Consider the following 23,862-nt stretch of genomic DNA (forward strand, 5'->3'; position numbering starts at 1 on the left):
GTGTCTGTGTGTGGGTTTGAGTGTGTGTGGGTGTGGGTGTCTGTGTATGCGGTATCTGTGTGTGGGTAGGTGTGGGTGTATGGGTGTCTGTGTGCGCGTATCTGCGTGTGGGCACGTGTGTGGGTGTGTGTGTGTGGGTGTGTGTGAGTATCCGTGTGTGTGGGTACGTGTGTGTGGGTGTCTGTGTGTGGGGGTGCGTGCGGGTATCTGTGTGTCTGTGTGTGTGTCTGTGGGTGTGTGGTGGGTGTGGGTGGGTATCTATGGGTATGTGTCTCTGTGTGTGGATGTGTGTGGGTGTGGGTGTCTTTATGGGAGTGTGTGAGTGTGTGTGGATACGTGTGTGTGGGTGTGTGGGTGTCTGTGGGTATATCTGTGTGTCTGTGTGTTGGCACCTGTGTGTGGGTGTGTGTGTGGGTGTCTGTGAGTATCCATGTGTCTGTGTGTGGGCACATGTGTGTGCGCATACATGCACACTCAGGTTTACGAGATCGTCAGGGAGCACAGAGGGAGAAAATAACAGGAAAAAGTCAAGAAGAAAGAGCCACCTTAAAGCATCTCAGGAATTCATCCGTCAAGTCAAATCATCAAGAAATCCCCAGTCCCTCAAGGCTCATCTTGATGTGGAAGAGGAATTGACCTCTGGGGAGAAAGGCTGTGACCACGCGGCCCAGTGGGAATCCAGAGGCCAGCGCACCGGCCCGGAAGCTGTGACCTTGGGCAAGTCCCTGACTTCTCTGAGCCTCTGTGTCCAGCCCTATAAAATGAGGGGTGGGATTCCTTAAAGAAACACCGCCCTGTCTCCCTGTGATCTGAATGATTGTAGTGTTCATGTTTCTCCATGGGAGAAAATCGCTGGATCTTGGCTCTCCATTAGAAGAGAGAGGGCAAGACAAGGACACTTGCTCACTGTGGATGGAAATGGGCCTGGCTGCCTCTGTGGTCACTGTGAGTGCCGCCTGCGTGCTCCCTTTGACTGGTCTGAGAGGATTCAGACCCTAGACACTGAGGTGTGAGGTTTCCCTGAGGTCCGGACAGACATCTGACTGCGTGGTGGGACGCCCGGGGAGGAGTTCGGGTCCGTCTCTGCTAGTGTCATTTCCTGTCTCTTTTGAAATAGCTGTACTTTTGGACAGAGGCTGACAAATTCTTGGGTGGTGGATTTTGAAATGGTTATAAACAATTTGTAATTAGCTCCTTTGTCTAAATGAGAAAGGGACGCTTACTCAGGCTTTTTATTGACTCAAGGCCCTTTATCCACGTGGCAAGTGCGTCAGATGTGAGCAAAGGAGACCCTCTGGGATTCAGGAAAATTAAAAAGTCTGTTTATTGGAGACCTCCCATCGTTAGAGCTTGGGCCCCCTGGCTTGGCTAGTTATCAGAGTCCTAAATTCTGTGGTGTGGTTGAGGAGAAGCCCTGCGCTTGGAGGTTCGAGTCCCAGCCCTGCCACCTCCCGCTGCACGATCCTACGCAAGTGCCTTCCCGCCGTGGGCCTTCGGGATCTCCACCTACGGACAACGGGGTGGGATGGCAGCCCCTGTTCTCTTGCGTCACTGCCCTGGCTGTTTCGAGGTTCAGACAAGAACGTCTTTAAAACCTGTGTGTGTTCACTTTGTAAACTCAAAAGCTGGAAAAGACCAGGCATCCACATTATTGTTTATCCTTGCAAGGTATAATAATCACAATGGTGGTAACTACAGCAACTCTTTATTATTATTTATGGTGGGCCAGGCCCCAGGCCAAGAGCTTGATCACTTCCGTCTGTATAATCACTGCATACCTAGGTGCTGGTACCATCTGCATTTTATAGAAAGGTTAAGCAAATTGTCTAAGATCACACAGCTTACAAGGTCTGAGTAACCTAAGGCAGCTTCTTGGTGGCCTTCCAGTCTGGTGGACTGTTATTTTTCCAGTCGTTTCCTTTGATTCATCTAAGTCAGTGGTCTTCAACCCCAGCTGCCCAGGTGCCAGGCCTCATGGCCCACTGGAAAGCCTGGTTTCATTGATCTAGTGTAGGACCTAGCATCAGTGTTTGCTCAGGGCTCCCTGCTGATTCTGATGTGGTCTGTGTGGAGCACCGCCGTCCTGAGACCCAGCATCTGTGGGAGAGGGCAGAGTAGTTTGGACTGAACATTGGGGCTCCATGGCCAGGTCTTTTCCCCTGGCTTCCTGCCCTGCAGGAGAAGGGAATTGGTCACGTGGCCTCTGGGGCTGTGAGGTTCTGTAACCATAAGAGCTCATGAGCAAAGCTGTTATTGTTCTTTTTCTCCTTCTGTTTTAGGCAGAATATGAAGTTACTCCAGATGAAAAACTGGGAGAGAAAGGGAAGGAAATTATGTCCAAGTACCTCACCCCAAAGGTAAGGAACTTTCTAAACCCCACAGCAGGTAGCACAGGAGGCATTATCCAAAAATAGGAGCCCCTAAGTCTGTGCCAGGCCATGTGGGGGAGCTATTAAGTGCTGTGCTGGTGGCTGTTGTTGATCTCCTGTGATCCACAGTTCTCATCCTCCCCCAGAGAGTGCCCAAGACTGGCAGGGCCAAGATAGGGACGGTCTAGGCCAGGACTGGAGTAGGGGCGGGATGCCTGCTTCTTGGGGCCCAGCCCCTTCAAGAGTCACCATGCTGCCCTGTGCCTACACCCAACCATTTGTGATAGGGCAGATAGAGGCCCGGCCAAGGTCAGGAGAAGTGCCCAGAAGGAAGGGCTCAGCAGGGCAGTTCTGAGAGGTTGGCGTGGAGGGGAAGTGTTGGGGGTTGATTGGGAGGGAAAGGGGGTGCCCAACTACATCAAAGAATGGAGAGAATTCTGAAGCATATTCTGGAGTGTTCTGTAGGGTCAGGGGCCACCCTGACCCCACCTCGGGGGCATCTACTGAATGGTTTAAGCATTGGGGTACCACCGTCCTCAGGGTCCAGTAGCCTTGGTTCTCCAAGATCTGCTTCCTCTTGACTCACCTTCACAGAAGTGTGTTCTCAACCCATTTAGTGTTCTAGTGTCAGTAGTTCTGCCCACTTGGTCAAGTCACATTCCCTCCCTGGGCCTCTGTTTCCCTTTCTTAAAAGTGGCCTTCCTGCCAGACTCACCTCCTGGAGGTGTTGGGAGCCTGAGATGAGACCTGTGTGGGAATAGCTTTGCATGTGTCCCATCCCCCGGGGCCATTGGTGGCTTCATCCTGCTCAGGACCCTGTGGGCCAACCAGCTCCCCGGAAGGGTATACCTCCTGGTGCCCATCCCAGGCTACCAGTGGACTGAGGTCATCACAGCCTGTGGAAGGTCCTGGCCATCAGTCCTCCCACCCCCTACACCTCTTGTACCAAATGTAGCCCTCGTTCTTCTCCAGCGTCAACAGTTGGCGGTGGCCATTGCCCTTGCAGGGTGAGCCCAGCCTCACGCCCAGAAGCGTTGCCCTTTGTCATGCCCCACTCTGAACAGCCTGCTAGACAGCATCCCTAATATGCACACAGAGTCACCATCACCTTGCTGCCTCCCCTTGCTGTTTCTCTGCTTCTGCGTCCATCATAATCTGTGCACTTCTCTTTCTGTGAGCGGCAAACACCCCCGGCCCTTTTGCACTTTTCAGAAATGACAGAATTTATGTTTATAAAACACTTCTAGGCATAGAATGGGGCTAGTTTGCTCTGGACAACGCATGGCCCTGGGCAGGCACAGCTGCCCTCACCTTGAGCAGCACAGCCTTGCCATGCTTCCAGATATGGGCCTGTTGATGTCTGTGAGGTTCTCAGGTGGACACAGTCGAGGAGATGTTCTCAGCAGGGTCCCTGTTCACCCAGTCACAGCCGATGTCATATTGATGAGGCTCTGGCGAGATACATTTTTCATCTCCTGGCCACCACTCAAGACAGTGTGGACACTCTGCCCTGAGCTTAGAGGGGCATGCCCTGAGCTTAGAGGGGTGCAAGCACCATAGAGGGCATGATGATGACAGCTCCCTGGCTGGGCTCCTGTGGTGGGCCACATGCCTCCGAGATGTCTCTGATGGTTCCTGTATCCACGAGAGGTTGCCCTATTTACAGGCCACTGAGGCCCGCAGAGCTGCACAGCATGAGAGGCCACTCAGCTGATGGGGTCTTCAGCTGCCCTCTGCAGAGGCATCTTCCCACGGCGGCTCAGCTTGGCCCAGTCCACTGCTTCATCTGTGTCCCTGTAGGGTTGCCCACTCACATGTGTTCCCCCCAAACAATGGCAACTAGCATGTATTGAGGACCCCTTGTGTCAGGCACCACTGTCTATAGTCCTTGCTGTCACTGTGGAATGCAGATTCTGTTGGTTCCATCTTACCAATAAGGAAGAAGAGGCTCGGGGAGCTGTCGCATCCCAAGTCACACAACTAGTGAGTGACAGAGCTAGAATTTGAACCCAAGTCTGGGTGATTCTAGAGCCCTGGTTGTTTTCCCTGGGTATAGGCTCCTCACCCCCCTTCACCGTCCTCCCACTGTCTGTGGCCTGGCTCTGATCTGCAGTGAGGGTGGAGTGCTCCCTTTGCCCGACCTTGCTGACTGGATAGGCTCTTGTGGCTTAGCCAAGAACAGGGTATAGGCAGGCACTGGGGGAGCCAATGAGGGCTGCCACCGGGTCACCCTGTGGCCAGCCTTGTCCAGAAGCTCCTGCTGGCAGCCTCTGACCTGAACTCTCCAGACCTCCCTACCTCTGCTCAGCCTTGCCTCCATCTCCTGGAGGGATGGGGCCCAGACTCCCCCAGCAACTCAGATGGTTTTACAAGTGCCTCAGAGCCTGCCCACATTTTTTCCCTTAAGTTCTCCTCAATTTAAAAACTTTAAGCCACACCATTTGTTACAGCCAGGGAGGCCTCCGGGGGAGGTGGTCGATCCGTGCCTTGGGTCAACTGTTTTCCTACAATAAACTTTGCCATTCCTTCCCGTAACCGTCCGTCCCATGACAGCTTGCTCGGGAGCCTGATTGACTTCTCACATGCCCCTGGGCCCCAGATGCAGTGAAGCAAGGTGGTGGCTGAGGAGCTGAGTGAGTGACTGAGGCCCCAGCACTGGCTCAGAGGACTTAGACCAACCCCAAAGCCACTGTCCCCAAGCCCAGATGGTCCTTGCCTTGGGACCCCTCCTCAGTATGTAGCTCGTGTGTCTCAGCTCCGCGCAGTGTTTTCCAGAGGGTAGACCATGGGAGAGTGGCCAGTGGAGAGGCTCTGTGAAAGAAAGCCCTCTGTGGTCAGTTACATGTGGGCAGCACTGTAATGCCATATCCCCCCTGGTGGATTCACTCAGCATGTGAGCATATTCAAGGCTCTGAGAAGTCCTGCAAGAAAGAAACCTCTTTAACTGTTAACAAAGCATTTCCCAAAGTTATTGATAATAACGTTTTTTTCAGTTTCCGGCACACCGTGGGCTACAGAACACATCCAAGAGCCTCATGCCCACACCTCCTTCTGCTCCAGCATCCTACCCTGGGACCTCTCCCACAGCCCCACATTGGGTTCTAGCCGCACCATTTCCCAGGCTCACCTGGATGTCCATACTTTGTGGCCTTTGTTCAGGCTGTGCCCCAGAAGGCCCTTTATCTGGAAGGCACTGTCCCCTACTCTTTCTCGCTTCTATATCCCTGCTTAGCCCTAACATCCCCAGCTGCACAGAGCCTCTTCCGCCTCTCATCAGAGCCCATTGCCCTCACCTGGGTGGTCTCTGAACACATTGTTCCATTGTTGTGATTTGGTGCCCCGTGATGGGGATTCGAGGAGCCCACCTTCAGAGTGGGGGCAACACAGAAGCAGATTAACCAAATACCCCATGATGGGAACAGTGGTGGAGCTGTGCTCAGGGAAGTGGGAGATCTGGAGAAGCTGCCCCAGCCCAGCCCAGGTGAGCCAGGGGAGCCTTCCAGGAGGTGATGCTGCTGAATCAGATCTTAAAGGATGTGGAGGAGGAAGCTGGACACGAAAGAAGGGGAAGGAGGAGCGGCCTTCATAGGTGCAGTGCAGTGGGCATTTGGGGCTATCTAGAGGTATTTGTAATTGGCAGAGTTATGGGGGAGGGAAGTGCTCCTAGCATCTGATGCATAGAGGCCATGGTTGCTGTTGAACATTCTATAGTGCCACGTGGCAGCTTCCTACCCAGAGTTACCTGGGGGAAAAATGTCAATAGGGCTGAGGTTGAGAAACCTTGGCACAGAGGTAGAAAAGGGCACGGGGTGGGCAGTGCTGTGGGGGTGGGAATGGGGAGGGGGCCCCTCTGGGCTATAGGAACTGGGAAGCCATGTTGAGGTGGCGGCAGTGTGGAGCTGCCAGTGCTTTGAGTGCCACTTGTATTTTAGGATTATCCCCCTGACTACATGGAGGAGTAATAAGGGGGATGAGGAAGGACTGGAGGCAAGAGGCCATCTGGGGAGCAGCCCCAGATCCCCAAGCTGGGCCTGCAGCCTTGGGGATGGGGAGGAACAAGCGCCTTGCAAAACGGCAGAAGGAGGATGCCCTTGGGCTTTTGTCTTGAGTCTCTGGGTGGGTGGAGGTGTCCCCAGGAAAGACAGAGCACAGGATGAGGGCTGTGGGAAGGTCCACCTGCTCTTGGCAGAGGCAAGGGGATTCACTTTGGATGGAGACAGTGACATCTGCTCTCTGTGTCCCCGCCCCAGCATGACGCTGGACACATGGTTCTCGATCAATGTGAGCTGGTTGAAATGAAATGCTGAGGGGAGCTCTGGAAGCTGCCCTCCATGGGCCCATCAGCTCTCCTGCCTCCTGTCTCTGGGGAGCCACGCTTGGTGAGCTCACATCCTGAGGTGTCTGCCATCTTGTAATTGTTGGAAGCCAGGATAAAAAGCCCCTGTCTAAGCAATGTCTATGCCTGGAGCTCCATTCTCCCTGCCCACAGAGGACGCCCTACCAACCCTTGCCTGAAGTTTTTATCCCAAGAGGCAAAGCCCACTCCATGGACACTGCCTCGAATCCTGCATCGGTCACCCACACACGGCCAGCTTTGCTTTGGGGGTGTTACAGGGCGCCAGCCAAGGGTGGGCTTGGAAGGGGTTGAGAGCTGTTGGAGAGCTCACAGAAGGGCAGCAGAGTGCTGAGAAGGAGGCGAGCTTTAGGGTCAGGTAGACCTGGTTTCAAAGCCAGATGTCACCTCTTTGGGCTGCATGGGCTTGGGAAAGTTGCTTAACCTCTCAGTGCCTCAGTTTCCTCATCTGTCAAGGGTGTGGGCCATGAGGATCATAAATAAAAGCTGCAAGTACTGAGCATGGTAGCTGGGGCATCTTCAATGCCCGGCAGCAGTGCCTGTCATCTGCCTTTCCTCACCTTCTCCATGCCTTCAGAATCAGGCTGTTGAATGAGGAAATCGTTCAGACATGGAACTGCCAGCTGTGGAGCGTGAGAGGCCAGGGAAGGGTCCAGAGGACCTCCAGCTGCAGAGGGCTGGACAGAGGCAGTGCGTCAGTCAGGATGATTTGTACTAGCTGCCACAACAAACCCCCAAATCTCAGGGGCTTCTCCCAGCAAAGGTTAATTTCTTTCTCATGCATCATCTGATTAGGTCATCAGCTCTTCTGGGTACTTCTCCCTGGGTGACTCAGGGATCCTGGCCGCTCCTGTGGACCCACCATCTTGAATGTGTCGTCTCATGGTCAGTGCCACAGGGGAAGAGAGGGATGAAGGAAGCACAGCAGCTTTTAAGTGCTTGACCCAGAAGCAACACTCATCGCTTCCTTTCGCGGTCCATGGCCAGTGGGGAGGCTGGGAAAGGCAGAGGAGCATGTGGAATATTAGGTGAGCACACCAGTAAGCCTCCCTCTGTACATTCCCATCCCTCAACCCCCAAGTTAAGAACATCACGTGGCAGGCTCGTCTCTGGTGCTGGTTAGACAGCCATGAGCATGGCGTGTCTTAGGGATGGTCTCAGGTTTGTTAGCTCACAGAAGCTGGCCAGTGGGCCACACTTGGATCTGAGTGTGTGCTGGGCTCTGAAGAGAGCTGAGCAGCTCATCATCTACCCTCCAGTTCTGCAGCCCAGAAGTGATACAGGTCTTGCTCTGTCACCCAGGCTGGAGTGCAGTGGCGTGACCTTGGCTCACTGCAACCTCCCCCTCCCTGGTTCAAGCGATTCTTGTGCCTCAGCCTCCAGAGTAGCTGGGATTACTGGTATGCACCACCACGCCAGCTAATTTTTTGTCTTTTTAGTAGAGATGGGGTTTCGCCATGTTGGCCAGGCTGGTCTCGAACCCCTGACCTCAGGTGATCCACCTGCTTCGGCCTCCCAAAGTGCTGAGATTACAGGTGTGAGCTGAGATTACAGGTGACAGGTGTTCAGAAGAGGGGAGGGTCACTCTGAGCTGAGGTGGCCCAGGAAATGTTCCCATTGTAATAATAATAATCATAAGTGAAAACAGAATTATATTTCATCCACCATTACAGATGACTTTTTGAAATACCTATGGCCGGGCACAGTGGCTCACACCTGTAATCTCAGCACTTTGGGAGGCCGAGGCAGGCGGATCACCTGAGGTCAGGGGTTCGAGACCAGCCTGGCCAACATGGCGAAACCCCGTCTCTACTAAAAAGACAAAAAATTAGCTGGGCGTAGTGGCGCATGCCAGTAATCCCAGCTACTCCGGAGGCTGAGGCACGAGAATCGCTTGAACCAGGGAGGGGGAGGTTGCAGTGAGCCAAGGTCATGCCACTGCACTCCAGCCTGGGTGACAGAGCAAGACTCCATTTCAAAACAAAAAGCAAAACAAAAATGCCGTTTTTTTTTTTTTTTTTTTTTTTTTAGATCTATTGGTATAATTCTCATACCATAGAAATAATTCTTTTAAAGTACAATTCCATGGTTTTAAAAAGATTCAAAATCATATAACCATCACTGCTTTCTGACTCCAGGGCATTTTATTACCCCAAGAAGAAACTGTTGTACCTGTCAGTCACTCCCTGTTCCCCTTTTCTCCCAGGCCCTGACAGCCACTAATCTACTTTCTGTCTCTAGGCCTATTTCAGATATTTCATAGAAATGGAATATCACATAATATGTGGCCATCTGTGACTGGCTTCTTTTGCACCATAATGTTTTTAAGATTTATCCACATTGTAGCGTGTATCAGCACTTCACTCCTTTTTATGACTGAATGATATTCCATTGTAAAGATATAACACATTTATTTATTTATCTACTCATCAGTTGATGGACACTTGTGTTATTTCTACCTTTTTGTTGTTGTTGTTGTTGAGACGGAGTTTCGCTCTTGTCACCCAGGCTGGAGTACAATGGCGTGATCTTGGCTCCCTGTAACCTCCACCTCCCAGGTTCAAGTCATCCTCCTGCCTCAGCCTCCCAAGTAGCTGGGATTACAGATGCCCACCACCATGCCCGGCTAATTTTTGTATTGTTAGTAGAGACAGGATTTTGCCATGCTGGCCAGGCTGATCTCGAACTCCTGGCCTCAAGGGATCCACCCACCTCAGCTTCCCAAAGTGCTGGGAGATTACAGACATGAGCCATTGTGCCCAACCTGCTTCTACTTTTTGTTTCTACTTTTTTGCTCTTATGGAATAATAAGGCTATGAACATCAGGTACACGTTTTTGTGTAGACATGTTTCATTTGGGTATATGCATAGGAGTAGAGGTGCTGGGTCGTAAGGTAACTCTATGTTTAAACTTGTGAGGAACTGCTGGGCTGTTCTTGAAAGCACTGTACCATTTTAAATTCCCACCAGCAGGGTTCCAGTTTCTCCACAACCTCATCAACACTTGTTATTTTCTGTCTTTTTTATTTTCTCCATCTTAGTGGGTGTGAAGTGGTGTCTTAATGTGATTCTGATTCATACTTCCCTAATAATTAATAATGTTGAACACCCTTTCTTGTGCTTTTTGGCCACTTGCGTATCTTCTGTGGGAAATGTCTATTCAGATTCTTTGTTCATTTTTGAATTGGGTTGTTTGTCTTTAATGTCGAGTCAGAAGAGTTCTTTAGATGTTCAGGATACAAGTTCCTTATCAGTATATGGCTTACAAATATTTTCTCCCATTCTGTGGGTTGTCTTTTCACTTTCTTGATGGTGTCCTTTGAAGCACAAAGGTTTTTCATTTTGATGACATTCAGGTTTCATTTTTGTAACTTGTTTTTAAACGACTTGTTTTCATTTTGTCTTATCTGTCGTTGTAAGAAGGCCTCAGTTTTTGAAGGGAAAGGGTGTGTATGGAAACAAAGTAAAGAAATCCTAATGCACATTTAGCTCCATGACCTGGTCTTCCTTTGAAGAACGAGAGCCCCACTGCCTATTGGAAAGATCAGGGCCAGGCCTGGTCCTTCTTGGACATTCAGCCCCTTATCCTAGTTGACATGACAACATTCTCCAGACTTTGAGCTCTTCCATTCCTAGGACCGCACTGGCCTCTTACAGACTTGCTCCTGGAACTTCCTAGCAGCTCCCCAAGGTGGGTATTAGTGTACCCATTTTACGGATCAGGTAACTGAGACTTGGGAAGAGAAGAGGCTGGTCCAAAATGGAGAAGCGCCTGTGTGACCTGCTTTGGCCGTGTTACTTGTAGGACGTTCTGTTGCGGCTCATTTTAATTGGGCCCGTGAGCAACAGTGCTGGTCTCCGTGGTTGCAGTGCCCCACCCCAATTACTAAGGTCTGGCAGGAGGTGCCAGTTTTGATGTGGCTTTCTTAGGGACTATCAGTGGATTCCAGGGGAAGCTCAAACCCAGTGCCTGGTTCTACTGAAAGGGCCTGTGTGGGTTCTTCCTGGACAAGGGGGTGGACAGGTGGGTTGGGGCAGGCTTCTAAGGAACTGGTATGGCATCCCTCCGTGGGGTACTGGGAAGGCCGTTGTGCAGGCAGGTCTCAGAGCGCATTTCTTGCCAAAGGTCTGCAGGCAGGATATTGTTCTCTGAGCCCTCCTAGATACAGGGCTGCCTCTTTGTTTCAATAAACAATGATAGGGTAAGACAGGGAAGTTGGTTCTTGTGAAGGGGGAAGTTACCCATCAGCCTGTGTTTCCACACAAAAGAAATCTATTCGTAGTGCTTGTTGGGCTCTCTGGAAAACATCCACATTTTATAAAGTCAAGAGCTTGAATGAAAGGAAATAATAACGACTCCAAATTCCCTCCTCTGGCTCCCCACCCCCACCCAGGCACCAGCGTCAGGAGGCCGAGCAAACCCACACAGCTCCTCAGCCTCTGGCACAGGCAGTCGGCTTCATCCTTGTCCCTAGGACCTCGTGCAACCCCAGTTCTGCCACTTTCCAGCTCTGCGTCCTTGGAGCCTCAGTTTCCCCAACTGAGTATGGGGCTGATAAAAATGGCGCTCACCTGAGCTTGTGGCCATCAGTCATTCTCTAGCACTTGTGTGGTTTTGGCCATGTTTGCAGACTACCCTTAACAGTTACCTATACAATGATTTTCTTTAAATCAGCTCATCTTTTAACTTAAAATAGATGCGTTTGAAAAGGAAACCTTGTACCAGGAACATGCCTGGAGAACCAGTATTCATTTGTCGTACATAAAGGTAACTGGAAAAATTAAGATTCAATCCAAGCTAGATACTCTATTGCCTGCATGAGGCTGTGGGCCTGAAGGCTTCATCCTTGTCGTTTTAAAGGAGATTAGTGAATGTGGGAGACCTGATGACAAGACGGTAGCACTGCCTGCGACTTCCTACTTCATGATGGGAGGCTTGCAGGAGATCCGAAGAGAATCACTTTTTCACTGAGTGATTCAATATTATCTAATTGTGTCCCTGCACTTCCTAAGACCTCTCATCATCTTTAGAGGATGCCGGGCTAACTCTCTGCTTCCCAGCTATGGTGCGTTATGGAAATGGAAATGCTGGCTTGTTTTTGGTAGGGACAGCGTGACCTAGGGCAAAGCGCACTGGACTGGGAGTCCTCATTCCTGATCTCCCTTCCTGGGGTCCATGGCCCTGGTCCTGCTTAGAGTCTGCCTGCTCATCCAGCCAATTCATGGTCTCCAGGGCAACCAACGGTGTGAAATATGGGGGGCTTGGGCAAATGGCTCCCTTCCAAGTACCTGTCCCATTCTCCGTGGGGCTTGGGGTCCCAGACACCGGCCCTGGACCCAGCTTTTCATCTCCGCTGAGATTGCTCGGCCCTCATCTTCCAGCCCCCGGAACAGGATCTCTATCCTGTTGTCAATTAATCCAGTGAGCTCAGAGTCCACCTTCACGTGGGCAGAGGGTCTGGCTGGGCAGCTGCCCCTGCTAGGCCTTCTACCAGCGTTTCCAGCTTCTTGCCACAGCCCTGCAAACAGGCTGGAGGGCAGAAGAGGATTGAAAAGAAAACTTGAGAAAGGGACTTCCAGGAGTTCTCTCAAGCAGCAGTAGTAAGGGATGGGGGTTGGGCCTCTTCCTCTTCCACTTTTGGGAGCAGCAGAGAGGAATTCACAAATCAAGCCACATGTGTGCTCATGAGCTGTCCTGGGACAGCTAGCGTTTATTAAGCTACTACTGTTGCCTAGAACTTCATATTCCGTGTTTTGCTAAGTCCTCATCACAGCCATGTAAAATAACAAGAAGTGGAGGCTGACTCAGAATGGGTGCCCAGGGAAATCTCAGGGGCTGCCCAGTTCTGGGCCCTGTACGCAGTTTTATCTACAGATTCCCAGCATGCAAACAGATAAAAAAGATCTGTGGTTGACCAAGCTGGGGGCTGGACTTCCCTTTTTCCTCCCTTCTCCTTCCCCTTCCCCAGGCTCTGAATTTGAGGAGAACATTTAGGGTTCTGTGGATCCCAGTTTAAACACCATGGAGCTGAGCTAAACTCCTCATTTCCTAGATAAATAAACTGAGGCCCAGAGAGACCCAGGTTGGAAGAGGAGACTGGAATGTTCCTTGTGGAGCTTTCTATAACTCTGTGCTAGAAATAAGGAGAGGAGGCCTCAAAAGGGATGCTTACTGACTTGGTTTTCCTACTCCCACTGGGGATGGCCAGCAGCTGGGCTTCAATTCCTCTGCGGTGCTTTTTCTTTAAGCCAGTAAGTGTCTAAATGCTGAGACATTTGTAATGTCTGTGCAAAGCAGAGAAGTTGGCTGTTGCCGGAAGTTCTACTAGTTAAGCACTAAGTCATTAACTCTCTGGGTTTTAGTGGAGGAGGTGGGAGAAAATCTTAATTTAGCACCTACTGTATGCTACATGCTTTATAGCTTTAGTGCATTCTATCTTCATGACTGTCCTATGTAGTAGACACTGTTGTCCTTGTTTTACCCCAAGCAGTCAGAGTTCTTTAGTTCATCATGGTGAAACTGGGAGAATTGAAAACAGGGAGGCTGGGCATGGTGGCTCATGCCTGTAATCTGAACACTTTGGGAGGCCAAGGCGGGAGGATTACTTGAAGCCAGGAGTTTGAGACCTACCTGGGCAACACTGCGAGACCCCTATCTCTACAAAGAAAAGAAAATTTGGAGGGCTGGGCGTGGTGGCTCATGCCTGTAATCCCAGTACTTTGGGAGGCCGAGGCGGGCAGATCACCTGAGGTCGGGAGTTCAAGACCAGTCTGACCAACATGGAGAAACCCCATCTCTACTAAAAATACAAAATTAACCGGGTGTGGTGGCACATGCCTGTAATCCCACCTACTTGGGAGGGTGAGGCAGGAGAATCGCTTGAACCCGGGAGGTAGAGGTTGTGGTGAGCCGAGATCACACCATTGCACTTCAGCCTGGGCAACAAGAGTGAAATTCCATCTCAAAAAAAAAAAAATTAATTAGCTGGGTATGGTGGTGCATGCCTGCAGTCCTAGCTATACAGGAAGCTGAGGTGGGAGAATCACCTGAGCTCAGGAGTTCAAGGCTGCAGTGTAAGCTATGATCACACCACTGCTCTCTAGCCTAGGTGACAGAGCGAGACCCTGTCTCAAAAAAAAAAAAAAAAAAAGACAGAAAACACGGATGCAAACAGATACTAGTGTGCAAATATTTATAGCAGCATTATCACAATGACCAAAAAATGGCAATAACTGAAGTATCCATCAATGGATGAATGGATAAGCAAAAGTGGTCTATCTCTACAGTGCAATGTTAAACCACAGAAAGGAATGAAGCGCTGATACATGCCCCAGTGTGGATGAACCTTGAAAACATTACATGAACGGAAAGAATCAGACGTAAAAGGCCACATATTCTGTGACTCCATTTCTATGAGGTATCTAGAATAGACAAATCCATAGAGGCAGAAAGTAAGTTAGCATTTACCAGGGGGCCGGTGGGAGGGAGGGAGTAGGGAGTTGCTACTTAACAGGTACAGAGCGTCTGTTTAGGATGATAAACGTTTTTGGAACAAGATAGAGGTTGACGGTTGCCATGATGAACGTAATGAATGCCCTGAATTGTACACTTTAAAATGGTTGAAATGGTGAAGTTTATGTTATGTCTATTTTACCACAATGAAAGAAAAAGAGCAAGAAAAGAGTGGGATGTAGGCTGGCCTGTCCAGTGCTGGAGCCTGTGATCTTTCTCTTCCTCTGCGTTGTCTTCTTGAAAGTTAACCAAAGACAAAAGTTCCCACTGAATCAGCTTCCCAGGTGTAGCGGAGGGTGGGGCGGCAAGGCCAGGGAATGAGCAAGCCCCAGCGGCGGGGTCGGGCTGGCGTCCAGGGGCTGGGTGTGCCAGCGCCATCCGGGGCCCAGCCCAGCTCCTGGCCCCCAACCTGGGCCTCAGCTTCCACTTTGCACTGTGTCCTTAGCATCTTCTCACGTCACAGTCTCCCGCGTGGCACATTTCATGACTGTGTAATTGTCCTTCAAGTAGACGCACCCCACCCCTCACCAGCCTTTCCTGGAAAACAGCTTGTCTTTGCCCACAGCCTGATTTCATCTTGGCGCCTCCTGACGCCCTTGAGGCTGATGTGCCTTGCCGGAGCTCCTCACAGCAGGCCAGGGCAGGCCCATCCAGGTCCTTTTTCCTTTCTCGTGACCTTCCAGGTCAGAAAACGGGAGGTTCCTTTGATGCTGGCGGAGCTGGCCCTGCCTCTGACCCTGTCCTTAATGTGTGTGTATAGTGTTTCCTGCCCAGAACGCCTCTCTTTGGAGTGGCGGCAGACAGAAGACTCAGCCACAGGCTTCCTGAGGGCACCCCCAACTCTGTCCTGAGTGGGCAGTGATCCTGGTCCCTGTGGCTTGGCAGGCCCACCCCATCCATGGACCTTGGGCAGAGAAATGGCATCACGTGTCTGAGGTAGGGGGCAGGTTCTCCTGAATTTCCTGGCTCTTGGGAGATTCCTGCGCACCACCCCCCCGCCCCTGCCCTGCCCCTTTATTTCCCAGCCCCAAGGAATGAAGTCTTCACTGGAGAAAAAATCCAACACGATTTCAGATTGAGGAGGGTAGTGGGTATTCTGGAAGATGGAAAGTTGGCGGGCCCTGCCCTTGCTTCTCACGCACAAAGAATGAGGGACACTCCCCACCATTTCCCTGCCGTGAACATCCCCAGCACCCTGGGGCCTGGGCTCCATGTGTCAGTGACCTGCATGTGGTTGCATTGGCCCAGGTGGAGCTGGCTGCATGCAAACCACTGGCCAGGAAGAATCGTACTCCTCCTGCCGCTCCTGCAGCTGCGCCGGTCCCGCGAGCCCCCGCGTGCGCGGCCTGTGTAAACAGCGCGTCATCTCCTGTTGCACACTTTGGGCCTGCGGGTCATGACCAGGGATTATCAAATTGACAGAACTCAGCTGGCCTCTCACTCCATGTCCGGGCACATTGCATTTTGTTAATTATCGTCTTTTGCTTTTGACGTAAAGGGTCGGGGTCTGGGTCAGGGTCACTGTGTATTTTCCTTTCCTTCTCATTAAAGTTGCCCAGCTCTCAGGCCCCCAGTTAAATTCTGTCAGCGTTTAAAGATGTCCTCCCTCGCTTCCCCACCCCTAAGCACCCTTCATTCTTATTTCTGTGAAGCTACTGGAATAGCAAAGGAAATGTGGGTCAGGGTCTTTCAAACCCAGTCCATTTTCTTTTTCTTGAAGGGCTGCAGCTATTTCTGAAGGGCTGGGTTTTCTTTACTTTGTTGGCCCAGAGAACATGACACGCTGGGTGTCAGGGTGACCAGGTCAGCAGGGCACTGTGAAGGGGCTGGAACCACCCCCGGCCCTTTGTAGCCCCGAGGCAGGGCTTGCTCGCAGCACTTCCCAGCCCCATGGCCCTCACTTGGTTGCTCATAGCCCTGAGCCTGCTGTCTGCCTGTGATCCTCAGTGCAACCCTGCCGTCTGAAAGGCGTCTAGAAAAGTGTCGGTTCTGCCATTAGGAAAAGTGAATTCATCCAGAGCCCTAGTCTTAGGAAGACTTCCTAGTGCGCAAACGGCATGAGCTGGAGGATAGAAGGGTCCTCCCTATTGCCCGGCTAAACCCCCTTTACCCTGTGAGCCATGATCAAACCTCTCCACAGCCGTGGAGCCACCTGTTTGTAAAGAGACCACCTCTGTGAGTGCTCTCTCCTGGGTGCTGGAGGGCTGTGACCTGCACTCTACAGCCTGCAGTCCTTGCTGACTTTGAACTCCTGCCGTTGGCCAACAGAGTTGGTAGCTGGGGTCCTTAGGGTGCACCTCAGGGTCTGGGCACGGGATGGGCACTCAGGGAAGCTGTGTGGCTGATGGATCATAGCTCAAGAAGTTTTCTGACTTGTCACAGCAGTGGCCCCACCTCCACCTCTGCTCAGAAAGACAGCTCCCACGCCTTGAAGTCTCTTCCTGGCCTGGCGGAAAAACCAGCTACCCTCAGGGTCACCACCAAAGAGGTACAAGAGATCCTCAGCCAAAGAATTCAGGAGGTTGCAAGAGTGGTGGCGTGTGTCTGCTCCATGATGGAGTCACAGGCCTTTCGTGGATGCCGGTTACTTCTGAACCCTGTGTCACGGTGTCACTCCCACTTTCTCCTCCACCAGCCACGCGAGGCTCCAGAGAGCCCTGTGAGCCCCTTAGACTCTAAGTCTTTGGGCTGTTCATCAAGGAAAGATAAAAATGGCAGACTGGATGCCATCTTCCTCAAGGCATGATGGCCTCTGGAAGGGCCCTGGAGAGATCCCTTTGACAGTTGGAGACAAGGGAAGATCCAGAGTTTCTTTGAGAGGAGACTGAAGCTTAAATAACTTGCTGAGCATGTTTTTTAAGAAAAAGACTAGGAGGTTAGGTACAAAAGTGAATATTGAAAATGAGAGAAGAAATCACAACAAATTGCTAAGGCCTTGGAGATTCAGGTCCTTTTCATCTGTGACCTCAATTTCCCGGAAGTGCTTCTGTAGAAATGCTGTGTCTCCCAAGACGGGGCATTCTATGGCTCCCAGGACTACAAGTAAAGAGTCCTTAGCCTGGTGCTGTGGGTCAAGCCTGTAATCCGAGCACTTTGGGAGGCTGAGGCAGGCAGATCACTTGTGGTCAGGAGTTCGAGACTAGCCTGGCCAACATGGTAAAACCCAATCACTACTAAAAATATAAAAATTAGGCGGGGCGTGGTGGTGTATGCCTGTAGTCCCAGCTACTCCGGAGTCTGAGGCAAGAAGATTGCCTGATCCCGGGAGGTGGATGTTGCAGTGAGCTGAGATCACACCACTGCACTCCAGCCTGGGCGACAGAGCGAGACACCATCTCAATTAAAAAACAAACAAACAAAACCCTAAAGTTTCGGCCTCCTCAGCTTCATTGCAGATCTGCTTCTTTTTTTTTTTTTTTTTTTTAAAGATAGAGTCTTGCTCTGTTGCCCAGGCTGGAGTCCAGTGGTGCAATCTGGGCTCACAGCAACCTCCACCTCCTGGGGTCAAGCAATCCTCTCGCCTCAGCCTGCGGCATAGCTGGGACTGCAGGCATACACCGCCACGACTGGCTAATTTTTGTATTTTTAGTAGAGACGGGGTTTCATCATAATGGCTGGTCTTGAACTCCTGACCTCAGGTGATCCACGTGCCTCAGCCTCCCAAAGTGCTGGGATTATAGGTGTAAGCGACCGCACCCAGCTTCAGATCCACTTCTGATTGGAGGCTGTGCCCACCTTCATGGGAAACAGTGAGCATCACCTTCCTTCGAACTCAAAAGAGGCGCAGTGAGCGCCTTCCAGCTTTGATCACAAGGACCTCTACCTACAGGTTGCCGGTCCAGTGTGTCTCTGCCCGTGCAGTACATTGCCTGGGCTGACCATGAGGACACCCTGGTGAAGAGCTGGGGTTGCTTGGGCTGAGAGCTGCTGGATGTTGGCATCAGACCCAGGGTGGAGGGAGGGACAGGCCACAGCACTTTGCTGGTGAGCGTGTGGCTGGGCTGATTTGTTTTCTCCCCAGTGACCCCGAAAACAAAACCCTGCCTCTTCCCTTTGGTCTGTTCTTGTCTGGGGCTTGTGGATCACGTCTCCTGCCTGGCCATGGACAGAGAAAGGAACTACTCCAGACGGACCTGAGGGTGTGCAGCGGTGGCTCTTACACATGGCCCTGAAGGTTTTGATTAAAAAGGTGGAAGAATGGTGCTTTTTCTTCCTGTCAGCCAGACCTTAAATCAACCCTCAAGTGAGGAAATGCTCTCTGCGCCTGCTGTTCAGCAAACCTTTTTCTGTGGTTGTGACTGTCTGAGCATGTTTAACTGCAAGCCAGGGTTTAGGGTTGAAACAGCCCCCATTTGCCCCACCACCTTCTGCTTTCCCCACCCCAGGACCCTGTCGCTGCAGCTGGGTGAGCAGGGCTGAGTGAGCTCACGGAATTGGAGCTCGGCGAGACGAGGGGAGCTCTTGGCCGTGTGAAGAGCATTTGGAGGCCTCCTGCTCACCTGGCCTAAGCCCTTGATTTTACAGATGGTGAATTTGTCTGGATTCTTGGCAGCAAGTGGCAGATACTTACCTCCAGGTTGCTCAAACAAAGGGGGAATTTACTGCGGAGATGAGGAGGAGGGCATTCTCTCCTATGGTCAAATGAAACCATGAGACCGACACGGCGGGACCTAGGCTGGGGACCCCCAAACCAGGACACTTCTCCCCCACCCAGCAGCCCTCTCCTACAGTTTCTGCCTGAGATGGCCACGGCCTCTCCTTCTGGTTTCAATTAAGAAAATTCCTTAGAACTGTGATTGGCCCAGCATGTTACAAAGGCAGGAGGTGGACCAGATGACTCCATAAAGGACCTTCTGGTGGGCAGACCTGCTATTCTCTATCTCCTTCTTTCCTGCTGTGAACATTCACACTCATCCTCACAGGCGTGTGCGCACACACACACACTTACCCAACAAGCATGTTGAGCACCTACTATGTGCCAGGAACATCATCAATTCATTCAGCAAAGTGGAGTGGAGAGATTGCAGGGTTTGGAACTGGGCAGGCCTGGATTTGAGTCTTAGGTCCTCTACTTACTAAGTGTTCCGTCCGCGGGCATTTGCGGAACCCCCATAGCACACTTAGTGCCCCCGCAGCACTCCATCCCGATGAGCAGGGATGAGACCACACTCCACAGGGCTCTCTAGGGCTCAGTTTCCACATCTGTGACCCTGGAACAGTAAGCCCCCACCTCACAGCGTTGTTCCCGAGAGCGACAGAAGTAAAAATTTATGAGAAAACCCACATCAAGGCCCAGCACAACGCCTGCCTCTCTCAGGGGCCGTGACTGTTGGGCCAGCCCGTCCGTCAGGCTCCCACAGCAGCCTCCAGCCCTGGCTCCTGCTGAAGACCCGACTCCCACCCCTGCCCCCGCCCACGCCAGGCTTCCCGTAGCTGACGCAGATCCCCTCGAGGAGGGTCAAGGGGCAGCCAGGGCATGGTTGTGGGAGTGCCCCTCCTCCGTTCCTGCCCTGGAGGAGAAATGAGGGTGGCCCCCCCCAATAAACCATGACCTCCACCCCGTGACGGCAGGACAGGGCAGCCCCCTTGTGTGGAAGGAAGGGGACCCCCAGGAGCCCCTTTCTTCCAGAGTGTCCTCTCTCTCCTGCTCAGCTTGCCTGAAAGCTGAGCCTGTCCACGTTGGGAAATTGCAAATAGTTTACATGGGGAATGTCAGCTGCCCACATATGAAAATACACACATCATTAAGCCCTAAGTGCTTGCGTCTGGAGATAGAGCGGACAGTCTCCCGGGCCGACCTTTTGTCCACTGACAGAGCCGTGGTTCTGAGCGCGGAGCTCCTCAGCGGGATGTTTTCCTCTGTCGAAGCATATGTTGGACGTTAGCGTGCGCGCGTGTGTGTGTGACGCATGACAGCACTATACAAACACCATTGGTCAAAACACGCAGAGTCCACCGCACCTCCTTATCCAGCCCCCATGGGCCTCCTGGGAGGGCTTGTTCCTTCCTGCACACTGTCTCGGAAGGAATGTGGCGTCCTTGGAGTACATGCTGGTGCTCAGGGATGAGGTTCTCTGGCCAGATTCCCTGGGTTTGAATCCTGTCTTTGCTCACAGGCCAACTATGTGCCCTTGAGCAAGTTATTTAACTTCTGAGCCTATTTCTGTACCTGTAAAGTGGGGATAGTAAGAATAGTAAGACCCATCTTAAAAAGATTAAACAAGGTCACTCCACATAAAGCTCCTAGGACCTGGCATATCGTAAGTGGGTGCTCAAGAAAAGGCAGTGATGGCCAGGCGTGGTGACACACACCTGTAATCCCAGCACTTTGGGAGGCTGAGGCAGGTAGATCACTCGAGGCCAGGAGTTCGAAACCAGCCTGGCCAACATGGTGAAACCCTGTCTCTACTAAAAATACAAAAAGTAGCCGGACATTGTGGCACGCGCCTGTGATCCCAGCTACTTGGAAGGCTGAGGTGTGAGAATCACTTGAACCTGGGAGGTGGAGCTTGTAGTGAGCCAAGATTGTGCCACTGCACTCCAACCTGGGTGACAGAGTGAGATCCTGTCTCAAAAAGAAAAAAGAAAAAGGAAAAAGAAATGACAGTGATGTCAGTGATGATGCGGATGATTGCAGCAGCTGTCTCCAGGAGGTGGGGCTGGGAGAAAGGTCCTGCCTGCTGGGGGGATCATCTTGGATGTGGTTATGTCGGAAGCAGGTCCTAAAGACTGGGTGGGGTTTGGACATGCCATGAAGGGGTGGGAAGGAATGAAGGCACCAAGCGAAGGTCCAGTAGCCAGAAAGCTGGAGCGTGCCCAGGAAACAGCCAGTGTGGGGCCAGAGCACTGGAGAGGAGGGGACAGAAAGGGGAAGCAGGTCAGGCAGGGTGTCAGGGGCCAGGTCTAAGAAGCCACTAGACTTAGTCCTATAGGCAATGGAGGCTGCTGATGCTGTGTGGTGCAGAAAAACTCCTTTGGGGGCCATTGTGTCAAATGAAAGAGCAAAGATAACAGAGACCCGTGAGGGGCCTCCTCAGTAGTCCAAGCAAGAGAAGAGACTCCTCCAAACCAGGGCAGCCAGCTAGAGATGGAGAGGAGGCGGTGGGTGGCAGAGATGCCAGGGCTGAGGTTGCTGGATGTGAGTGTTCCCAGCTGTGAAATGGGGACCAGTTGGTTTGGACTGGGGCCAAGGAGGCCAAAGCCATGTCCTTCCTAGAGGGCTGGCTCAGGACACTTGGTTAAGGGCTTATACCACCCAGATCCATGCCTCCCAGTTGGAGGTGCCAATCCTGGCTCTGCCATGGGACAGCAAGTGACTTGGAGGGGACCCCTTCTCTCAGTTTCCCCATCTGTGCCGTGAGTGGGTTGAAGGGCTAAGCCCTGAGGGGTCTTTCCTGGACAGTCCTCTGATCTCCACCTCCTCCTGCACCATCTCACTCCTGAATTCTGAACGAGTGTCAGGCCTATGTTTCCGGACAGTTCCCCGGGTGACACGGGACAGAGGATTATTGGTGGCTCCTGCGGAGGCCTCTAGGTGTAGCTCTGAGTTGATTTCATGGCCTTTCAGTCCCCCTCCATCCCTGGGTGCCTCCAAGGACACCAGCCAAGTACAGCTGATTCCATCTCCACTCTGACACTTGAAACAAGGGATGTTAATGCAGGGAGATGCTTTGGGAACCAGAGCCTCAAACATCTGGAGTTTCTCACTGATGCAGGAAATGATGTCCCTTCCTCATGTCAGTCATTCGTGGTGCGGAGGCAGGGAGCAGTGCCGGGAGAGCAGGTGCAGCCGCCTTGGCGACGTCATCCTCAGGGCTGATGACTCAGCCACCGGTGGCTGCCCCAGGAGAGGGTCAGCCTCACACGACGGCAGCATGCCCTGTCAGCCATTCCTGCTTATTTCCCATGATCATCACTAGTCCCTCTGACTCCAAGCAGTGCAGCGTCTCCCCTTCTATTCAGTGCTGGCTCCAACCTCCAGGCCCTGGCCCTGCAGTCCAGCTTCTCTCTCCTTCAAGGTCCAGGCCTGTATTACCTCTCCAGGGCTCCCTCTCAAATTGATCTGTTTTTTTTGTCTCTCTCTTTTTTTAAATTTGAGACCGCATCTCACTCCGTGGCCCAGGTTGGAGTGCAGTGGCTCAGTGATCTCGGTTCACTGCAACCTCTGCCTCCCGGGTTCAAGCGATTCTCGTGCCTCAGCCTCCTGAGTAGCTGGGATTACAGGCGTGCGCCACCACACCCGACTAACTTTTGTATTTTTAGCAGAGATGGGGTTTCACCATGTTGGCCAGGCTGGACTCGAACTCCGGACCTCAGGTGACCCACCCACCTCGGCCTCCCAAAGTGCTGGGATTATAGGTGTGAGCCACCGCGCCCAGCCAAATTGATCCCCTTCTTCCCCTCAGTTGTTATTGCAGAGGCTGCACTGCTCTGGTCTGAGATTATAGTCAGTTGGTAATTATTCCAGGTGTGCCCACCTGGCCTCCTGTCTTTAGGGACCAGAAGGCTGGCAGGCTGGTGGGGTGAAAGAGCATAGGGAAGCTATGGCTCCACCTTGTGGATGGCCTGCCCTGTGGGCCTTGGCTGAATGGGCAGAGGCAGAGCTGGGGTTGGGCTGTCGCCTGCCCTTGTACTTGGGTGTAACGCCTCTGTAACGCCGCTGTGGGTGGGCGTCTGAGCATCAGCCTTGGGTGTGGTGGGTGATCCACACATGCTTCCCGGATCGTGCAGAGTGTGGTGCTCACTGGGGTGGCTTCATGCCCAGGCCAGGCCCCTGCCTTCCTCCTCAACACCCCTCCTCCGCAGCCTGCCTCAGTGCCTGAAATACCCCAGATCTTTCCTGCTTCAGGTTAAGCACAGATGGTGCCTGTGAAGCTGCAGCTGACCTGGGAGGGGTGAGGCGTTGAGCAGTTGCTGTACCAAGGGGTACTATAGGCAAGGGATTAGCCAGCAAGTCACCCCATTCACTCTAAACCCATTGCTATACAAACGCAGCTTCAGGACAGGCCCCTAGCTCTTCTCTCCAACCAGACTGCCACCCCGACAGTCCCATCTTTGAAAATTCCGAGGCTCCCGTGCGTTGAATCATTACTGGTCAGCAATACGTCATCCACACCATGTCTGGATATCCCAGAGCTTTCTGTTCTGATGGAGCAGAAGATGAGAGAGGTGACCTACGTGGTATGTTAGAGTTTAAAGCCACAGCAGTGGAGGATGCGTGAGATGAGGACAAAAGGGAGGGGAGGGGCTTAGAGAGGAGTGAAGGTGCGAAGCCACCCTAGGCGTACTTCATCCATTTTGGTGGGGGGGTCTGCCCTACTTATGTTCCAAGTGGTGGGAAGAGCTTTTCTCAGTGCCCTGTGGTGTCCAGAAAAACATCCCAGGCAAGCGTCATCTCTTGCTGCCTGAAAAGGTACATTCTGGTTATCACGGACATCAGGAACTGCCTGGATCCCCAGAACCAGTGGCATAGAGCAGAGGGTGAGTCTGGGCCACTCACCCACCCATAGGGATGAGGTGGGAAGAAGGAGTGAGTTGTCGTGGGTCCTGAAGGGAGTTGCAGACCAGCATGAGCTCTGTCTGATCTGCTCACTGGAACAGCAGGCAGCTTTGGCTCCCTCGGCCCA

At 52.3% G+C, this 23,862-nt stretch overlaps 1 protein-coding gene across 6 annotated transcripts in view; it reads left to right on the plus strand.

The window, feature by feature from the left end:
• GRK5 (G protein-coupled receptor kinase 5) overlaps positions 1-23,862 on the plus strand; it is a 253,499-nt gene that overhangs the window by 186,715 nt on the left and 42,922 nt on the right. For 4 of the 6 annotated variants that reach the window (XR_012094061.1, XR_012094062.1, XR_012094063.1 and 1 more), the window contains exon 4: positions 2,280-2,357. The exons of 1 other annotated variant lie outside the window; for it this stretch is intronic. Coding sequence is in view for 1 of the 5 variants with exons in the window: in XM_007964246.3 (XP_007962437.3) it covers positions 2,280-2,357 (78 nt within the window). In the remaining 4 variants the exon portion in view is untranslated. Of the gene's footprint in view, positions 1-2,279; positions 2,358-7,507; positions 7,752-23,862 lie in introns of those variants that run through there. One more of the 6 variants, XR_012094065.1, reaches the window with a different exon arrangement.

This window comes from Chlorocebus sabaeus, chromosome 9, assembly GCF_047675955.1.
Source record: "Chlorocebus sabaeus isolate Y175 chromosome 9, mChlSab1.0.hap1, whole genome shotgun sequence".
Taxonomy (NCBI): domain Eukaryota; kingdom Metazoa; phylum Chordata; class Mammalia; order Primates; family Cercopithecidae; genus Chlorocebus; species Chlorocebus sabaeus.